At 39.2% G+C, this 18,690-nt stretch overlaps 1 protein-coding gene across 2 annotated transcripts in view; it reads right to left on the bottom strand.

Annotated features, from left to right (window-relative positions):
• Positions 1–18,690, bottom strand: part of BABAM2 (BRISC and BRCA1 A complex member 2) — a 216,650-nt gene that overhangs the window by 194,377 nt on the left and 3,583 nt on the right. For both annotated transcript variants that reach the window (XM_068158815.1, XM_068158814.1), the window contains exons 2-3: positions 18,272–18,431; positions 3,030–3,106 (exon numbers count right to left, since the gene is read on the bottom strand). In XM_068158815.1, coding sequence (XP_068014916.1) covers positions 3,030–3,106; positions 18,272–18,399 — 205 coding nt within the window. In that variant the 5' untranslated portion in view covers positions 18,400–18,431. The remainder of the gene's footprint in view (positions 1–3,029; positions 3,107–18,271; positions 18,432–18,690) is intronic.

Below are 18,690 nucleotides of genomic sequence, written 5' to 3'. Positions count from 1 at the left end.
TATAAAAAAAAAAAGATAAAAACTATGTTTCAAAGAACAGGAAAGAACCATTCTTTGGGATCAAGGAAACCAAAGTGGTGGCAGTAGAACCCAGAGCTGTAATCCACTCACATAAAAGCAGTAAAAATCAGATGGAAGATGAAAATACTAGAGTTCAAGAGGCCACAGAGAACAGTAGCACCACAAGGGCAACACATTGTTTAATCACTGTGAAATTCCAGATGACAGCACTCAAGGACAGAGAGGGAGAGAGGCATCAATGCCTGAAAATGTGAAGAAAATGTGAAGAGCACAGGCAAAAAAGTAAGTCAGGCTGAGTTAGCAGCAAAAAGCAGTGAAAGTTTGAGTGAAAATTCAAAACCAAACCCAGAGACCAAGGAATTGATTCTCGATGGAGTATTTTAATTATGAGTATTACTCAATAAAGACCATTACAGCTTGTAACTCTGCTTATCCTGACAGCTTCTACTACAGCATCTGCCTTCATGTTTTAGCAAGGAAGACCAGTATGTCTGCAAGAGTTACAAAATACTTCACCTCAAAATACACAAATACTTCTTCCAGAAAGGATAACAAGCTATTCAGCAGATACAGATGTTCAGTTAGCAACTCAACATACCACTTACACTAAGTTTTGTCCTTGGAGCACAAACCCAATCTCTTACAGGATGTTACAGACAGTCTTATTGGAGACAAAATTCCAGTTAACAGCTTGAAAAACTCAAACATAAAAGCAGTAAGTTTAACACAGCAGCACTGAGTGCTAGATAACAAACCACAGTTGTCTCAGATTTTTAATTGACCATCTAGTAAAGAGCAGGCTCAGGTTTTCCAACCATTCTGGCCACAAACACACAAAATTTATGTCTTCCTTTACAGAAGAAAAGGTAAAAGTGTCTCACTGAAAGCACCATTAAACAAATCTCAGATGTGTGATGGCAAACAAACAGTGTGACAAACTAATGGATCTCTAACACTGACATACAGATTTCTCCGTTACAAAATTGTGGGTATCTCTAAGGTCTCCAAAGTTCCTCACTGCACCTGAGTGTAACAGTCCATGTAACATTCCAGCAGCTCAAAAGACAAGCAAGAGCAAGGCAAATGTGACAACTGATGAGGAAAAGACAATTAAATAACTAACTGGATCTCAAGAAAATGCATTACAATTGCTAACAAGCCATTCTTAACTCACAGGATGTTTGATCTCATCAAAGCTAACAAAGCAATTATTTTACACTGCAGCTCATCAGCCACTGCATTGCCTGCAAGCACACTTTTGCCTTTCTCAAAAAGCCAGTGAACTTCCTGGTCTTTTGGGAAACAGGACTGTGACTGTGCAGTTATACTTCTCTAAAGTGGCACAGCAACAGGATTCACACCAGGACATTTGTGCAGGGGCAGCGGTTATGATTGATGATATGCAAAGAGCTGATCTGTTGCAAAGAGGATGTAACAGAAACCACAAAGGAACTAAACACTTCAGCTTGTATCAGGCACCACGTAGTGAAGGACAGACACTGAAGATCTTAACATTTTCAGGCGATCTTCTCATTCTGATGGATTTCGCAACTTTCCTCTGCAGAACTATTATGCCTTTGGAAGATAACATTATCTAGCAACAGCCTACAACATAGCATCTAGAAATTTCTGGTTGCAAACCATAGCCATCTTTCCCTGACATCATTACAGGTCTGAACACAAAATGATTAAACCTTTCTTGCATCTGCTCACATCACTATTCCACATGATGTGGGACTGAACAATGCACGGCATTTTCAAATGTGTAATGGTGAAATGCAAAACATTACTATTACTTGAATTCACTGCTATTGCTGGGTATCTCTGGAAAAGACAGTCTTATTTAAACTACTTTCAGCTCATCATGTCAAAATACAGAGCATGGGAGCTGGGGTTGTTTAGCCTGGAGAAGAGGAGGCTCAGGGGAGACCTTATTTCTCTCTACAACTACCTGAAGGGAGGCTGTAGCCAGGAGAGGGTTGGTCTCTTCTCCCAGGCAACCAGCACCAGAACAAAAGGACACAGTCTCAAGCTGTGCCAGGGGAAGTTTAAGCTTGCAGTGAGAAAGTTCTTCCCAGAGAGAGTCATTAGCCATTGGAATGTGCTGCCCAGGGAGGTGGTGGAGTCTCCATCCCTGGAGGTGTTCAAGAGGGGATTGGACGTGGCACTTGGTGCCATGGTTTAGTAGTCATGAGGTCTGGGTGATAGGTTGGACTTGATGATCTTTGAGGTCTTTTCCAACCTTACTGATTCTATGATTCTGTGATTTTGTGAAGGTGGAGAAAAGCACTAGCAAAATTGCTCATGTAATATCCAAAACATAACAGACGAGGAGGGGAACAAAAAAGGCTGATTTCTTAATATTGAAGTTTAATGCATAGACCATAATCATACTTCTAGGTACTTTAACTGGATTACAGTCATCAGAGTCATGCATACTGGCATTTTAATCTACTCATACAAATCATAAATGAGTCTAAAAGTGATCATAAGATTGTCTTACAACACTTCGTTAGAAATACTGGGGGTGGGGGAGGGTAGTTTGTGTCTTTTAGCCCTCATTTTCACATTTGTGATATCAAGGAAGGGTGTAAACCTCTCCTAAAACTTAGATATTCTTACAGCTGTGTGTTTTAAGAGATGAAGATTTAAGGGGAAAAAAACACCACAAGAGGACACAGTCTCATGCTGCACCAGGGGAGGTTTAGGCTGGATGTTGGGAAGAAGTTCTTCACAGAAAGAGTGATTGGCCATTGGAATGTGCTGCCCAGGGAGGTGGTGGAGTCACCATGACTGGAGGTGTTTAGGAAGAGACTGGATGGGGTGCTTGGTGCCATGGTTTAGTTGATTAGATGGTGCTGGGTCATAGGCTGGACACGATGATCTTGAAGGTCTTTTCCAACCTGGTAAATTCTATTCTATTCTAAAATTCATAAAATTAGACACACTCAAAAACTCAACCTTATATAGAACACTAAAACATGCAATAGCAATAGCTTTCAACTTACATTTGAGTGTTTCTCCAGCATAAGGGATATGTAGCTTAAAACGATCACAGCTAGGTCCAGGGGTCAAAGATGTACACCTGAAAATGAAGAGAAGAGAAGAATGGGCTCAGCACTTACAGATAGTAGCAGATGCTAACATAATTCTATAGGGTGCAGATAATTGACATGGTAAAATGTTGTGAAGGGTAGAAATATTCATCATTATTCTGGGAAAGAAGAAAAGGTGGGAAAGATGCAGGAAGTCTGCTCTCTTTTGATCAGCAGTTTTCACCTCATAAAAAACTGGGATTTGTGCCATCTTCTTTCTCATGTTAACACAGAAAATACACACATAAAATGCCCTGGTTTAAGAGTGTTATTGGAATAATGTCAGATAGTCGAAGCCATCAAATCTCTGCTTCATATACAATTTTGCAGGTCACAACTCTCTACCTATGTTACAGTAATATGGGTGTGTGCTCCCTATCCCTGCCATTGGGGTACCTGGGTAAAATCTTAGTGTCAGTATAGCAATGTTCAGTCATCATTTTTATCTATTTTAACCTTTTAATTTTCCCTTGTGGAAAAAGTCTTCCAGGTGAGCAAGTTTCAAAATCAGGTACTTGAGGCTATAACAATTGAGCACATACGTTCACCATCTGTGACTACTTCATGCCGCCTGTTTATCTGGAGCATGATATCAGAACTGGATCTCAGTGATGAGTGAGCACCTCATGAACACCCAAAAATAAATCAATCGATCACTGAACAACTGTTTAGTATCTAGTCCAGGGATGACCAACTTTTTCGTATCTCAAGACATGTACCAAAACCTTTGCAAAACAAAGAGCCAAACATCTCAGTTGCAATGGAGAAACAGCAACACAAGTTGTTTCACTGACACGAACAGTTTGTGGAGATTCCACCACCATGGGCTTCAGTCTTGGCAGCAAAAATACTGGAAGCCCTTAGCAGTACATTGTTTTCTCTAGCTAGGGGTCCTGATAACCCAGAGGCATTTGACCTGGTATCACTGAGAACTGTTTATAGCCCCAGCACAAGGCCTATTTTAGAATAAAAGAATAACTTTATTTTAGAATAAACCAAACCAGGTTGGAAGAGACCTTTAAGATCATCGTGTCCAACCCATCAACCAATCCAACCCACCCAAACAGCTAACCCATGGCACCAAGCACCCCATCAAGTCTCCTCCTGAACACCTCCAATGACGGCGACTCCACCACCTCCATGGGCAGCACATTCCAATGGGCAATCACTCTCTCTGTATACAACTTCTTCCTAACATCCAACCTAAACCTCCCCTGGTGCAGCCTGAGACTGTGTCCTCTTGTTCTGGTCCTGGCTGCCTGGGAGAAGAGACCATCATCCGCCTGTCTACAATCTCCCTTCAGGTAGTTGTAGAGAGTAATAAGGTCACCCCTGAGTCTCCTCTTCTCCAGGCTAAGCAACCCCAGCTCCCTCAGCCTCTCCTCACAGGGCTTGTGTTCCAAACCCCTCACCAACTTCGTTGCCCTTCTCTGGACTCGTTCCAGCAAGTCAACATCCTTCCTAAACTGAGCAGCCTACCTGGCTGCTCTCCAGCCACTCTGACCCCAGCCTGTAGCTCTGCATGGGGTTGCTGTGGCCAATGTGCAGAACCCGGTACCTGGATGTGTTAAATCTCATGCCGTTGGATTCTGCCCATCTGTCCAGGTCCCTCTGCAGAGCCTCTCTACCCTCCAGCAGATCAACTCCTGCCCCCAGCTTGGTTTCATCAGCAAATTTACTGATGATGGACTCAATGGCCTCATCCAGATCATCAATAAAGATGTTAAAGAGCACAGGGCCCAGCACTGATCCTTGGGGCACACCACTAGTGACTGGCTGCCAGCTGGATGTGGCACCATTCACCACCACTCTCTGGGCTCAGCCCTCCAGCCTGTTCCTAACCCAGTGCAGTGCGCTCCCGTCCAAGCCATGGGCTGGACAGCTTGTTACAAGTGACTAGGCTTGTTACAAGTGACTTAAGGATTAAAACTAAAGCCTGGCCAACTTCAGACAAAAAAAAAAAAATTAGTGAAAAGAAGGTAGACAAGGGTAAAATAACTTGGCTTAAGCTCATACATCACTGGTAGAGCTGTAATAGAAATCACTGACAATATTATGAAACAAGAGATGTATTTACCAGGCTATACACACAGCTGAGAGCAAAAGGACAGGTGGGACAAAATGCGCAAAAATTCTGTTCCTATCTTATCAGAATTATACAACACAGTAACTCCTGCAGCTCTGTCTTGCTGCAGAAGAGGGATCAGGGCAAGTGGGGTAATGTTAATTCGCACTGAAACACAGAAAATGCTTGAAAGTCTCCTTTCTCTCAGATGCTGTCCCTGTAATATCTCTTAGCTGTACACTTGAAGGTTAAGGTAAGCATATGCATTAGCTTCAGTTTATTTTTATTCTGTGAGCTGTATTTACCATTTCATCAAATTTGTGCCCACATGTAACTTCTTCATAAGAACCTGCCACCTAACTACAGATTAACTTACATGAAGTTTCCACAAAGATACCAAACCACTTACATGCACACAGAATCGACCACAGTTACAATTAACAGCCTACACTACATGTTTCTTTTCAGTACCATTAGAGAAATTAGATAACTGTCCTTGCAAATAAAAGGAAACAACACAGGTCCTATCTTCAATTTACAAAAGGTTTTTGCAATGCCTTGTGAGACCAACATGGAAAATAACCTATAAAGGCAACATTTAGATACAACTACTATCTGATATGTGCAGAGCTCACGGGAAAGTTAAGTTTCAAAAGAAGGATTAGTTCACAAACTGCCTCATCCAGGAATAAGACTGGGTTTTCTTATGGTAGAATACTACTTCACAGTTCACTGAAAGACTGATGATGGAAAAGAGAGAATGGTTATAGAACACGATGATGATGCCAACAGGAAAGGGAACGCAGCATGCTGGATAACAGTACCAGAGCTGAGAAGTGTTTTGATTATTAAATCTATAGTCCATACTACTTTTTTGAATTACATCTAGGCAGGGCTTAATAAGACCAGTAAGTGCCAAAGAGAATACCACAGATGAAAGCTCTAGTGCATCTGAAACAAGAGAACATGATCTTTTTTAAAATGCCTTTTTTGTTTTCCATAGGCAAGCACAGCAAAGCAGGACCATCTATCATTAGGGTGTTTTAACAGCTATAGGTATATGACTACTATTATCTGCTTTCAAGTCATTTCTAAGGCTTACATCACACATCAGGCCAATTCTTAGAAGCACACAAAAAAATCCCAACACACACAAAAAAATTACTTCACAAGTTCCAAAATATGCCTGCGCTACTAGTTAATATTTAATGGAAGTTTCTTGCCAAGTCTCATAGGGCATGGGCTGCAGCATATTTCTCAAAGACTCAAAAGACATATTTCTCAAAATAATACTGTTGTGAGCTTTTGTACAGACACAAATTTCTGATCCTGCGAATACCCTACAGTCTTTCCCTTCAGCACAAGGGGCCATCTGGAAGTACTTGGGGAAAGTGTAGTATTCTTTAGCAATAAAACAGAAGTCTGCTTGAATGGCAAGTGTCCCTAAAAGCAATACAAAGTACTCTTCCTAGATTCTTATACTGAACTAGAGATGTTTTTAATTTTGCTGGTCTAAAAGTGATGGAAAGCAACAGTATTCACAGTTGGTTATTTGTTTGTTTTCCAAATTACTCTGGCTATGCAATGAGGCTGAGCAACCAAGCAGAAATCTTAGGTAGGGCTATGTGAAAAGAGGCAGTTACTGTTCATACTAAAAAGTAAAAGGAAAAAAAAACTCTTAGGGCAAATCAGAACTTTTGTCTGTGTGAACTTGTTTCAACAGAAAGTCATAAAAAAAGACCTGAATATGGACATCCTGCTCTCCTTGAATTTCCTTAACACACAGAACCTCTCATGACTACAAACATGCCCAACGCAGAAGCTTGGCCTCTATCATCTCCAAAATGTAAGATCCTCTCAATAAACAAGGTCCACACAAATGTCACACTGAATAGGAATGACTTGTAGCAAGGTCTTTCAACGATTATTTGTTGTCCCATCTTCACAGGGAATTGACAGAACAGTAATACCTGGTACTGAAAAGCAACTCAAGACGCTCATTCCATATCCTGATGAATGGACACATTATCAACTATCTCACTCTTCTTTCACACTGGTTTGCATAGCTTCATCTAAGCAGTCAGTATTTTACACAGGCAGGCTATGGAAGCAAGACTCAATGCTCTGAAACTCAAACCATTGGTATGAATTAGTCTTCATAAGATTTATGCTGTACCACACGATCTCCCACCATCGTTTTCCTACTAAAATATCAAAGAATCATCAACTCGCCAAGCATCTGGGACAAAAGAATATCCTTGAATCTATCACCTAAAATTACGCTGCCATATTCAAAGGAGCTGTGCTGAGATCTGCAGTTGCAATGTGGTAGACAGAATTGAATATCCAAGAAACCATAGCTGAATGCAACCTCATTTAGATAGGTTCCTTGAACAAATAAAGTAGATTAAACTTGAGTTGAGATACCTTACATCCTTATGAAATACATGTTCTAAGTAGGAGACAAGTAGAACATGCCTTTGTTGGCTGTTTGATTATCTCATAGTTGTGATTATCTGTATCCTGTTGGGAAAAGTTTTCATTCACAGTAAATAAAACAATAAACAATAAAACCCTTGTGACGCACACTCCAGTAGACTATGCTTTGGTAAACATATCAGTGAATTCCCAGAATCATAAACTATCTTTCTGTCACACATTCAGGCAAGGAAAAGGCACTACTCCACTGTAAGATTACCTGTACCTCAAATTCGTGCAATTCATAAGCAAAGTTTTAGAGAATAGTATGAAGGAGTGGCAGATGCATCCTTGGAATGTATCTATCACCATTCCTTCCAGTCACATTCTCAGTCCTGTTTAATATTTTCACAACTATCTGATTATGCAGTGCTCTATAGTGAAGCAGAAGCTAGTAAATCTCTCATGTTCTGCTTCTGCTCCTCAGTCATGCGAATTCATTTTCTGATTAAAAAAAGTTTAAAAGTTAGTTTGCTTCCAAAAAGTGCTTTTAGGTTACTCTAAAAGAGAGCCATTCTTTGCCAAGTACAAGATTACAGTCTACCACCTGGAGTTTCGTATCTTTTCAGTGTATTCACACAGAAAATCACAGAAGCTAAGCTATTACAAACATGTTTTAGGAAGTCATTCAGCATTACTCTCAATACCACCTGCAGTAGCCATAAAGACTACCAACTTAGTTTTTAAGTGATTTATTTCACACCATAGGACTCTTTAGTTTATGGCAAAATGCAATTAAATGCTCTCAGGAAAAAGCCACAGTGACTAAAAGCATAGTCCACATTTATCTATGTTCTCCCTTCAACAAACTAAATAAACAGGGGGTCCCAGTGATCTTTTCACATTTTCTTTCAAAGCTTACTTTCAATTGCAGATTTGTAGAGCTTTCTGGTCACAGAGCTCTTATTATTTGATTTCCTCTCAGAAGACATTTATTTTAATGCAGTGACCATGAATTCACTTCTCTAGATATGAAAGTCAGACCAAGCAAGGATTACCATGGTCTGAACCTAACTCCATGGCTTTTCAGTTGCGTGTACATTCAAATGGGTAACTACAAATTGTGTATCCTCAGTTAAAATACCACAGAACTGGAGGGGGAAACGAAGGGGAAACGAAGGGGAAACTCCAACCTATCACCCAACACTATCTAATCAACTAAACCATGGTACCAAGCACCCCATCCAGTCTCTTCCTAAACACCTCCAGGGATGGTGACTCCACTACCTCCCTGGGCAGCACATTCCAATGGCCAATCACTCTTTCTACAAAAGAACTTCTTCCTAACATCCAGCCTAAACCTCCCCTGGCACAGCTTGAGACTGTGTCCTCTTGTTCTGGTGCTGTCTGCCTGGGAGAAGAGACCAACCCCCTCCTGGCTACAACCTCCCTTCAGGGAGTTGTAGACAGCAACAAGGTCTCCCCTGAGCCTAATGAGAATATGACATCAAAATAAAAGTATCAGTAGTCCTATTTCTATCATTAATTTCGATTAATTACAACTTAAAATATATGCAATATACTAATGAGACAGGAAAATCCTTGTCATGCAAAATTACAGCAGATCACACTGTGAAACCACACCTGTAGGATGCAAACGCCACATAGCTGCATGCTACTTTTTTTCCCACCAAGTGTGCCTCGAGAACCTGTCACCTCTGTCTTTAACTTCTCGGTTTTACACAAATACCCACAGTTTACAGGCACCTCAGCTGTGCTAGTACTATTTTCAAGGCTACAATACAAAGCATAAAATTAGTCATTCATCACTGTCCCCAACGTCACATCTCACTAAAGAAACCAGCTCCGTGTACCCTCCTCTTGATATACCTTCTTCCCCCATCAAATACCTGTTCTTGCCCTGATAATCCAGTTTACTGTTTCCTCCAAGCATTACAGTAGGAGCTGGATATGGCTCATCCCATAGCAGCCTCATAGGCACAGAGGAACAAACAGCATCTTCTGCAATGACAGGACTACTTAGAAGCAGAGTTGCTTTTTGATCCCTAAGAGAGCCCAGTTTAACCAAAGTTCCTATAATTTTGAGCCCTCAGCCCAGTGCTGAGTCTGTCTTTACACCATTTCCAACACCTCACCTACACCCTCAAAGTTCTTCTCCTTCCTACATCTACCCAATAAACCTCCATTTTGCCTATGTGCAACAGGTTAAAACTGAAACATCAAAAGTCACACGGAAGATACTGTAACACATAGAATCTCCAAAGAAATTACTCAAGTATCTTCCCTGCCTGTAGAAAGTTTGTGGTTGGCCTGAATCATACCACTTTTACAGGGTTTAAGTTAGGGTTTATGACTAAAACCAATGTCACCCTGAAAAATAGGACAGATAGTCAACTGTTAATTTAAAAAAGGAAAAGGAAAAATCTCATTACAGAAAAAGTCTTAAAGAGCATAAAATAACTCAAATTAAAAAACAAAATCTATGGTTGAAGTACACCATAAATTGCAAATTAACTTTTACTCAAGACACTGAAACCAGCATTCTAGAGAAAGAAGAGAATAGAAAGATGCAACGTAAAGCAGGAGATACTTTGAGAGGCCACTGGTAGCCCTAACTATAAATGAGAAGAATCCAAGCAAGTTTTTCTACGAGATAAAGAAGTTATCAGGAAGAAGTTCTATACAGAAAGAGTGATTGCGCTATGGAATGGGTTGCCCGGGGAGGTGGTGGAGTCGCCGTCATTGAAGGTGTTCAGAAGGAGACTTGATGGGGTGCTTGGTGCCATGGGTTAGCTGTTTGGGTGGGTTGGATTGGTTGATGGGTTGGACACGATGATCTTGAAGGTCTCTTCCAACCTGGTTTGGTTTATTCTAATAAAGGTTTATTCTAATAAAGGTTTATTCTAATTCTAATAAAACAGACCAACAGGTAGCCTGTCACACTTTGGGTTTAAAAACATTATTTCAGGGATGCACATGAATCCGGAGGGTATTTTTAGTAAAGTATCATTATAGAGGTTTTTATATTTGGCCTTTTTTGCCTCTTCTTCACAATGGAATTCTGCAATTCCCTTCAATTAACGCAACTTCACTGGGGTTCTTTTATCTTACAATAATAAAAATGCTCAGTCCTAGTGGACTAATTTTGTTCCTTCAGCCATATACCACATACACAAAGTACCTGAGGCCTATACTGCAGAGTGGTTGGCCTCAGACATATCAGTTCCCTTCCCTCTGGAAAGCCAAACTAAGTACGTTCCCTTTTATCAACTTTTATTTTTCTATGGACAGTTTACCTTTACTTCAAGTACTGAATTTAATATCTTCAATACAAACATCCATTTCAAGAGCAAATAAGCCCTAGGTGTTTTTTTTCAGATGCTCAGTTGCAGTTTAATGGTTGCTTCAATGTAGGTCTACACTGTGCAGTGTGGTGCCAAGTAAACGCCTAAGCTAAGTATCTCAACAAGAAGATTAAAATAGCTCAGACACAACATTGCATTGGTGTGGTTATTCTGTTTCCAGCTCAATTTGAGATACTAAACCTACACAAATTCATTCGTTACCTGAACTGTCAAAAAAAATTCATTTCTCCACTGGTAACAAGAAAGAGCCCCATGGGTTCAAGAGTTCCTGTCTAAAAGGGCAGTAATCTGCAGATCTCCATCTCATTACCAACAACAGAGATGACAATGAAACTTCCCTCTGAAATATTTTACACAGTCTCACAGTGACCACTACAAGAAAAGGCCTATACAACTTTTAATTTCCCACAATGTTAAGAGAATGTCTACTTAGAAAATTGTCAGAAATTACTGGTTTGCTTCCTTTATTATCACTGACTCACAGTAGTATTTTAAATGAGTATTCCCATTCATTTCTGTTGGCCGTAGTATAAGCATGACAGCATCACATCTTCAACAGTGTTGCATACTGGTCTGTCAAGACTGATCCTCTGATCATCTACTGTGCCATCCTTAATAGGCCCCTAGAGTCAAAGACTTCAACACAAAGGCTAAACCAAAAAAATCATCATCTTTTGCTTCAGCATCATAACAAGTGTACAGTAGTTATTCACTATTATGCCATCTATATGGGTGTGAGAAAGTCAGGCACACATAAAGCATACATAAGCTGGAAGAACTGACCAGTAATTCAGGAATCTATTATTTACTCAGCAGAAAAATAAAACATTAAAAGGCAGCTGTTTTCAGGTTCTGGTGAAATGCTATATGCATCCAAGCCCCACAGTACACTAGAGAACAATCCACCTTACATTAAGCAAGTGCTAGAACTATGGTATTCAAAGGTCTGCATCAAAGGCGGGGGGCAGGAGGGAAGCAGAATTGGACCAGGTATCCAAATATTGTATTTTTATCTATCTTTAAAACATAAAAACAAAGTCTCATTTTTTTTTCTCCTGCAGTGATGCCCACTGTAAACAAATAAGATAAAAATAACAGAATGTCCTGTACCCAAGACCTACAATATATTAACGTAAGCCCTGGCTCTGAAGGAGTGTTCAATGAGTTACCAAGGTACACACAGCCAAGACATACACTTCAATACCCTGTTCCTCCTTCCAACTCCATTTGGCCTATACAGTATTTGGTACTACATCATGTGAATTTCTCCTGGAACAAATTAGAAAACAGCTGGCCCCTGTATCAAATATTTTCTCCCCATCTTTATTAAAGGATAAATCTGGTAGACATTACATTCTTTTTTTCAAGGTCAGACAAGAGGAAGTCAGTCACTGTCCCAGTCTAAAAATACCAAAGACATATTGCTTCGTATTTAAATTGAACAAACCTTAGGAAAACATATGTAGTCTTTCAAACTGGAGCCCAGGTTACTGCAATTACCTAACGCTACCTTTACTTTTTAAAACCCTTTCCTCACTCACAGCACTTGAAACTGACAAGCATGCACTTTTTTTTCTGAACATCATGAACCTTTTTTTTTTTTTTTCAAATTGGTGCACAAAAAAAAATGTCAAACTTCACAGAGAATATCTACAAAAACATAACCCAATTTATGCTCCCCACGTAGATCTTTATCAGATAACTTTTACCTTTGCTTTTTCAAGATTCAGAAACAAATGCTGGAGAGCAATCTTGGAGGCAGTCTTTTTGGAACAGCACAGAAAAACTGCTATTTGAAGTTCCAAGTGCTGCTCCAAAGTGACAGCTTGCACACTGCCCCATCAGAGATTCAGACTTTGCAATTTTTAGAATAGAATAGAATTAACCAGGTTGGAAAAGACCTTTAAGATCATCAAGTCCAACCTATCACCCAACACTATCTAATCAACTAAACTATGGCACTAAGCGCCCCATCCATTCTTTTCTTAAACACCCCCAGTGATGGTGACTCTACCACCTCCCTGGGCAGCACATTCCAATGGCCAATCACTCTTTCTGTGAAGAATTTCTTCCTAACTGTTATATTTTTCTTGAGTGACAACAAGCTACCAGTATTAAGATTTTTTTGTAGTGCGGAAATATACTTGTTATCAGAGACCGGAATGAAATTACCTATTCCCTATTCTTTGCAAAAATAATAGCCTTAGACTTATCCAATATAGGCATAAAAGACTCATAAAACCATGCCTTTCCAAGAAGCTGCCACATTCTCTCAAGTAGACATCTTACCCAGAAACCTACTTTTTAGAATTTTTTCATAGTAGTTGTGATCAGAAGACTCTAGAGATCTTAAAGGTCAGACACAAACAAAACTCACACTAAAACCATTCCACATATAGAAACCAAGGTAAAGGATGGAACGTGAACTTTCCTTGAGTAACTGAAGTAGAATCTTTCCATTTAAATTAATCAGAAAACCAAACAAAAGCTTTAAATAACCACTACAGTGTTGTAATAGTATTTCATAGTTAAGAAATATTATTTCATTAAACACACAAAACAGGTATTTACTTTAAAAAGTGAAATGCCCAAAAGAAAGCTAAATACCAAAGCATATTGTCATCTACTTGATCAAAGAATCAATAAGGTTGGAAAAGGCTGCAGAGATCATCAAGTCCAACCTGTCACCCAAGACCCTGTGACTAACTAAACCATGTCTCCAAGTGCCATCTCCAATCCCCTCTTGAACACCTCCAGGGACGGGGACTCCACCACCTTCCTGGGCAGCACATTCCAATGGCCAATCTCTCTTTCTGTGAAGAACTTTCTCTTCACTTCGAGCCTAAACGTCCCCTGGTGCAGCTTGAGACTGTGTCTTCTTGTTCTGGTGCTGGTTGCCTGGAGAAGAGACCAACCCCCACCTGGCTACAACCTCCCTTCAGGTAGCTGTAGACAGCAATAAGGTCTCCCCTGAACCTCCTCTTCTCCAGGCTAAGCAACCCCAGCTCCTTCAGCCTCTCCTCATAGGGCTTGTGTTCGACACCTCTCACCAGCCTCCTTGCCCTCTCTGAACACATAAAAAAGGAAATCCTCAGTGCTAACTAGGAAGTGAGGCAATAAAGCTATAAATATTTTATTACAACTTGACAGTAAATATGTATGTTAAAAATCTATTCTTACATTGTTTTGACGGCTCTTCATATAGGTTTCTTTTGGGAACATCACTAATTGCAAACCCAGCTCAACATCAAGCAAAGAGGCAGAAATCAATAGCAGATCAGACAGGTGCAAAGAGCAAAATGTCAATTTGGCTCAGCACAAACCAGTTGCATAAAAATTTCACTATTAATCCCTTAAATTAAGGGAAGACTTAAGGTTAAGATTAGGCATTAAGACTAACGGAAGAAGGGATACATTTTAATTGTTGTTATGGGTGGATATCTCACAAAAAAAAAAAAAAAAGAATCTTAACATATTCAACTTTTAACTTATTGTACTCATTTTGAGATTTTGCATGGTGCAAAACAAAGCAATACCAAGCAAGTCTGTTCCGTCAGAAGAGGCTTGCAGCATAATCTGAGGCTCAGGCATGGGCCCTGATGAACAGCTGTAGGGAGGGACAGGTTCTCAAAGGTAGTGACCACCACAAATATGTTTTTCACTATGGTAACACATCATAGGAAAAGCAGCAGTCTCTTCAATAGTTGGATTCTGCATTACATAATAATCAAACACTCTTCACACAGGAAAATTACCTCTATTTCAAAATCTTCCTATCACTTTGCTCTATGCAACATCTTTCCTGCGATGATATGTAGAAATGCTAAGAAAAATGCCTTAGCCACAATTCAGTTTGTTATGAGTAGATTTTAGTATCTCGTTGAGATTGGTCATTATTTCAAAGAGACACAACTAGAGATCAGCTGAGTGATACAATAGATGGCATTGGTTTTTATTTCATTTGGATCCAGAACAAGGCAATATCCTATGCAAGAGCTAAAATGCTTTGATCCTCTGTCATCTCTTAAGAATGTCTTTTATTAATGCATGAGAGATGCCTGGTAGGGTTTTCTTATCACCAAAATTAACACTTCTGAAGGTGCTGTATTTCAGATGTGACCTAACAATCAGGTTCTGGTTTTGTTCAGTGGGGATCCCTTTTCACATGAATGTAACAGCTGTGCAGACGTGGCCACCTAACATTTTATTACTATTTCTAGTGAAGAGTTTCCTTCTTTCCTATCATGCAATATTGCTGAGTGCCATTGCTGAGTTCCATTTGGAGGTAATCACATTTCTTCACTACCTCTGCATCAGCAATGGCCATATATGTTCTAGTCATAGATATAAAAGTATGTGTCTGGTGAGACTGGTACTGTCTAATAAGTTTGTAAAACACAGAGACATTATGGAACTGTAACGTATTATTATAAAGCATTTACATACTCACAGACTGCAAACCAATAGAATTTCCTTATGATATACTTCCCTCCCACACTTGCAAGAAAAATAAATGAACATATCATCATACTTCATGCTTTTAATCTAGTATCAGCTCTTTAATACAGTTTATAGAGCAACCAAATTAGTCATTCTTAGCAGTAAGTTAAAGCAAGTGCAAAATAAGTTCCTTACTAAAACCATATGAAATATGGATTGACTTTTCAAATAATTAAAGGCTTACTATTTTTCATTTACAAATCAAAATCAACTGCCATGACAGGCTATAAAGCTGCTAATAACATGGAAATTCTTTCCACTTTTTGGTTGAGAATGTCAAAACCAAGGCTCTGAATGGGTTAAAGCCTTAGAGATGTAACTGTGTTCGCTATGTTACCATTAAACCCTAATCATAATTAAACCCTACCATTAATCATAGCTCCAGTTTCTAAAACCCATGAAATGAGAATAGATGGATCTTCACTTTATACATTTCTTTTTTGTCATACATTGTAAAGCACAGGCTCATCAGGGAAATGGAGTGACTACCATGACCTCTAATTTTCTATCAGAGTAACAACGTGGTCAGCATGACAGCTGAACAGCAGTCATGCAGCTCCTCTCCTTAATCCAAAACCTTCAGATGCCTCAGTTTTCAAAGTTAATACCTATTGAGGTGACTACCTCAAATACTTTAATATCTAAGAGATATAGTATAATGGTACTTTATTTTTTTTAAATCTTCCATATAATCCAGCTAAAGCATAAAACATTGAAAAGGCTATGAAAGGCTATGAAAGAGATGAGTTTATAGCCCCTATCACATGTCCACAAATACACAATCACAATTCCAAAGCACAGTTTCTGAACTGATAATCCTTACAACTGCCCATATTCATTTGACATCAAGAAATGTTTTTTATCTGACTTCAAACATTTAATCTAGTACCTCACCTCCTCCTTACCTTCCCATTCCACTTCAAGTTTACAGCCCCATTGAAACTGAAGATAGTTTTGCAGTTAATATCCTGAACCTCATCTCTACTCCTCTAGCAATTATTCTTACTTTCTTGGTGCCATGGTTTAGTTAAATGTTGGGTGATAGGTTGGACTCGATGATCTTGAAGGTCTTTTCCAACCTGGTTAATTCTATTCTATTCTATTCTATTCTATTCTATTCATGTCAAACCTCTGTGTCCTTATACTTCTGTTTCTTCTTGCAGCTATCACCTACATTGGTCTCTACCTGCAATATCCTCTGCATTGTCATTTCTTTCTCTAAAAAAGCTTGAGAAATTTGAAAGCATACACAGGTACTATACGATTTGAATCACTGGGTGGCAGGCTCAGTTGGGGGCAGTTTTCAGGAAAACATTTGTGATTTACCAAAGTAAATTCAAGATCATCATAAGGTCACTGGCCAAAACTTTAGAAACGTACTAAAAATGCCTCTGAAGAGAGTCAGCTAGAAAGCAGCGCTTTATGTTAACCTATTATTTTGAAGGCAGGCAGCATAAGAATTCAATGGGTAGAGAGCACTACCCTGATCTACCTCCTGACAAGGTGATACCTTCACCACCAGATTATAGCTGTGGTTTTTCTCCTTCTTTTTCTTTTTTTTTTTTAATATCATATTCCTTTCTCTCAGATTCAACAGGAGAAATTTGAGATAGCTCCCATCTCAGCCATCCTACAAGACTAGTTCAAAAGAAAGATGCAGAACTGCTCTCCATGTCTCACATAATTTGCAAGCTTAAACGCAATGTCAGACAACACTGATGGTAAAGCTATAGCTCCTTAGACCTCCCAAGTAAATCTGCACTGTCACAACACCTTACAGGGACAGAACTGTTCCTTTCAAATTGACCCTAGAATTCACAACACCTCCTTCCTGAAAAGGCATTGTAACCACAAGAAAAGTACCTCCCAAACTCTCCATGAAACCATAATAAAACAGCATATTAAAGTTTTCACCAGAACTAGATTTTAAACAGCAGTGATGTGTGGTGGTTCTCAAGATCTATCGTGTTATGCTGTCACTCAAAAAAAATACACAAAACAATCCTATGTACAAAAGCAGTGATTTAGATTACTAAAGTAATGTCAGCCTCTAAACTCCAGTATATCTGAAGTGGGGACAATGTCAGATGTCTAACTTCAGAAGAATAAAGCAATTTCTAACAGGTCATATCTTCATCCACCCTGAGAATCTCCACTCTCTTCACAATGTCTAAAGTAAACTCTACTTTAAGTATTTCAATTCCCTCATATATTATTCACAGAGGTTATGCACCAACATTCCTTTGTACAGGTGGATCCCAAACTTTTTTACTACCTAAAAACCACCATAAACTTTTCTGGAACGAAAAATAAAAGGAGTAGCTTCACCTGTTTCAAACACTTGGTCCTACATCCAATTTATTTACATACCTTGAGGGAGGTCAAATAAACAGGAAGTTAATTTTTTTTGTTATTTAGCATATTCATGACTACAGGGAAGGTCACAGAAATTAATCTCTAAGCTTTTAATTTAGAGAAAGACTGAGGAAGCAATTGATAACAGGAGGAAAAATGTTTATAACTCATGGATATTCTCACTGCTGAAAGCCAGCCCTACGAAGTGACAGCGATGGAAGTATTCTAACAAAACTACTTTTGCCAACAGTATGACAAATGAAGTCTCCCAAGCTACAAAATGTTAGTAAGACAAAAAAACCAACGCAGTTTCTATGTCAGCTTTAAATAGACTGGAAGTGCTTAAATAGACATGAACCTAGTAAAATTCAGTCCCGAAAAGACAGCGTAACTGCGAGGAGCTGAGTATTCCTTTTGGATGAGGCACTCACCCAGATTTCAAGTCTGTAATCCGTAAGCAATTAGTAGCATCCAGTCCTACTTTGCCATTTCTGACCACACTGGAAATGAAGGGCGAGAGAGCAGGAGAAATTCTGTTCAAGGCAACTTCAGGTGACATTTTAGCACGTTCTTCTTCCCTTTTGTTTTGAGCTGCACAGGAATGGTAAGAAGAGGAAATACCATGAAAAAAATATCCGACTGAATGTAAATTCACATTCACTCTGCAAACTTCAAAAGAAAAAAATCTAAGCACACAAAGCATCAAGAGTGCAGACTAACTAAAATATGAAATGGTTGTAAAGAAAAATGTATATCTATAAAGAAAAAATGGTATTTTTTTTTCTCCTACTTCTGCACCACTCATTGAAGCCTTTTTATTCAATTGTCAACACAAAAAACAGAATTATGC

This window comes from Melanerpes formicivorus, unplaced genomic scaffold, assembly GCF_026170545.1.
Source record: "Melanerpes formicivorus ecotype bairdi unplaced genomic scaffold, bMelFor1.0.p_v2 SCAF_43, whole genome shotgun sequence".
Lineage (NCBI taxonomy): Eukaryota > Metazoa > Chordata > Aves > Piciformes > Picidae > Melanerpes > Melanerpes formicivorus.
Note: the sequence above shows the minus strand (reverse complement) of the source record. Positions and strands in the feature narration are given on the sequence as shown.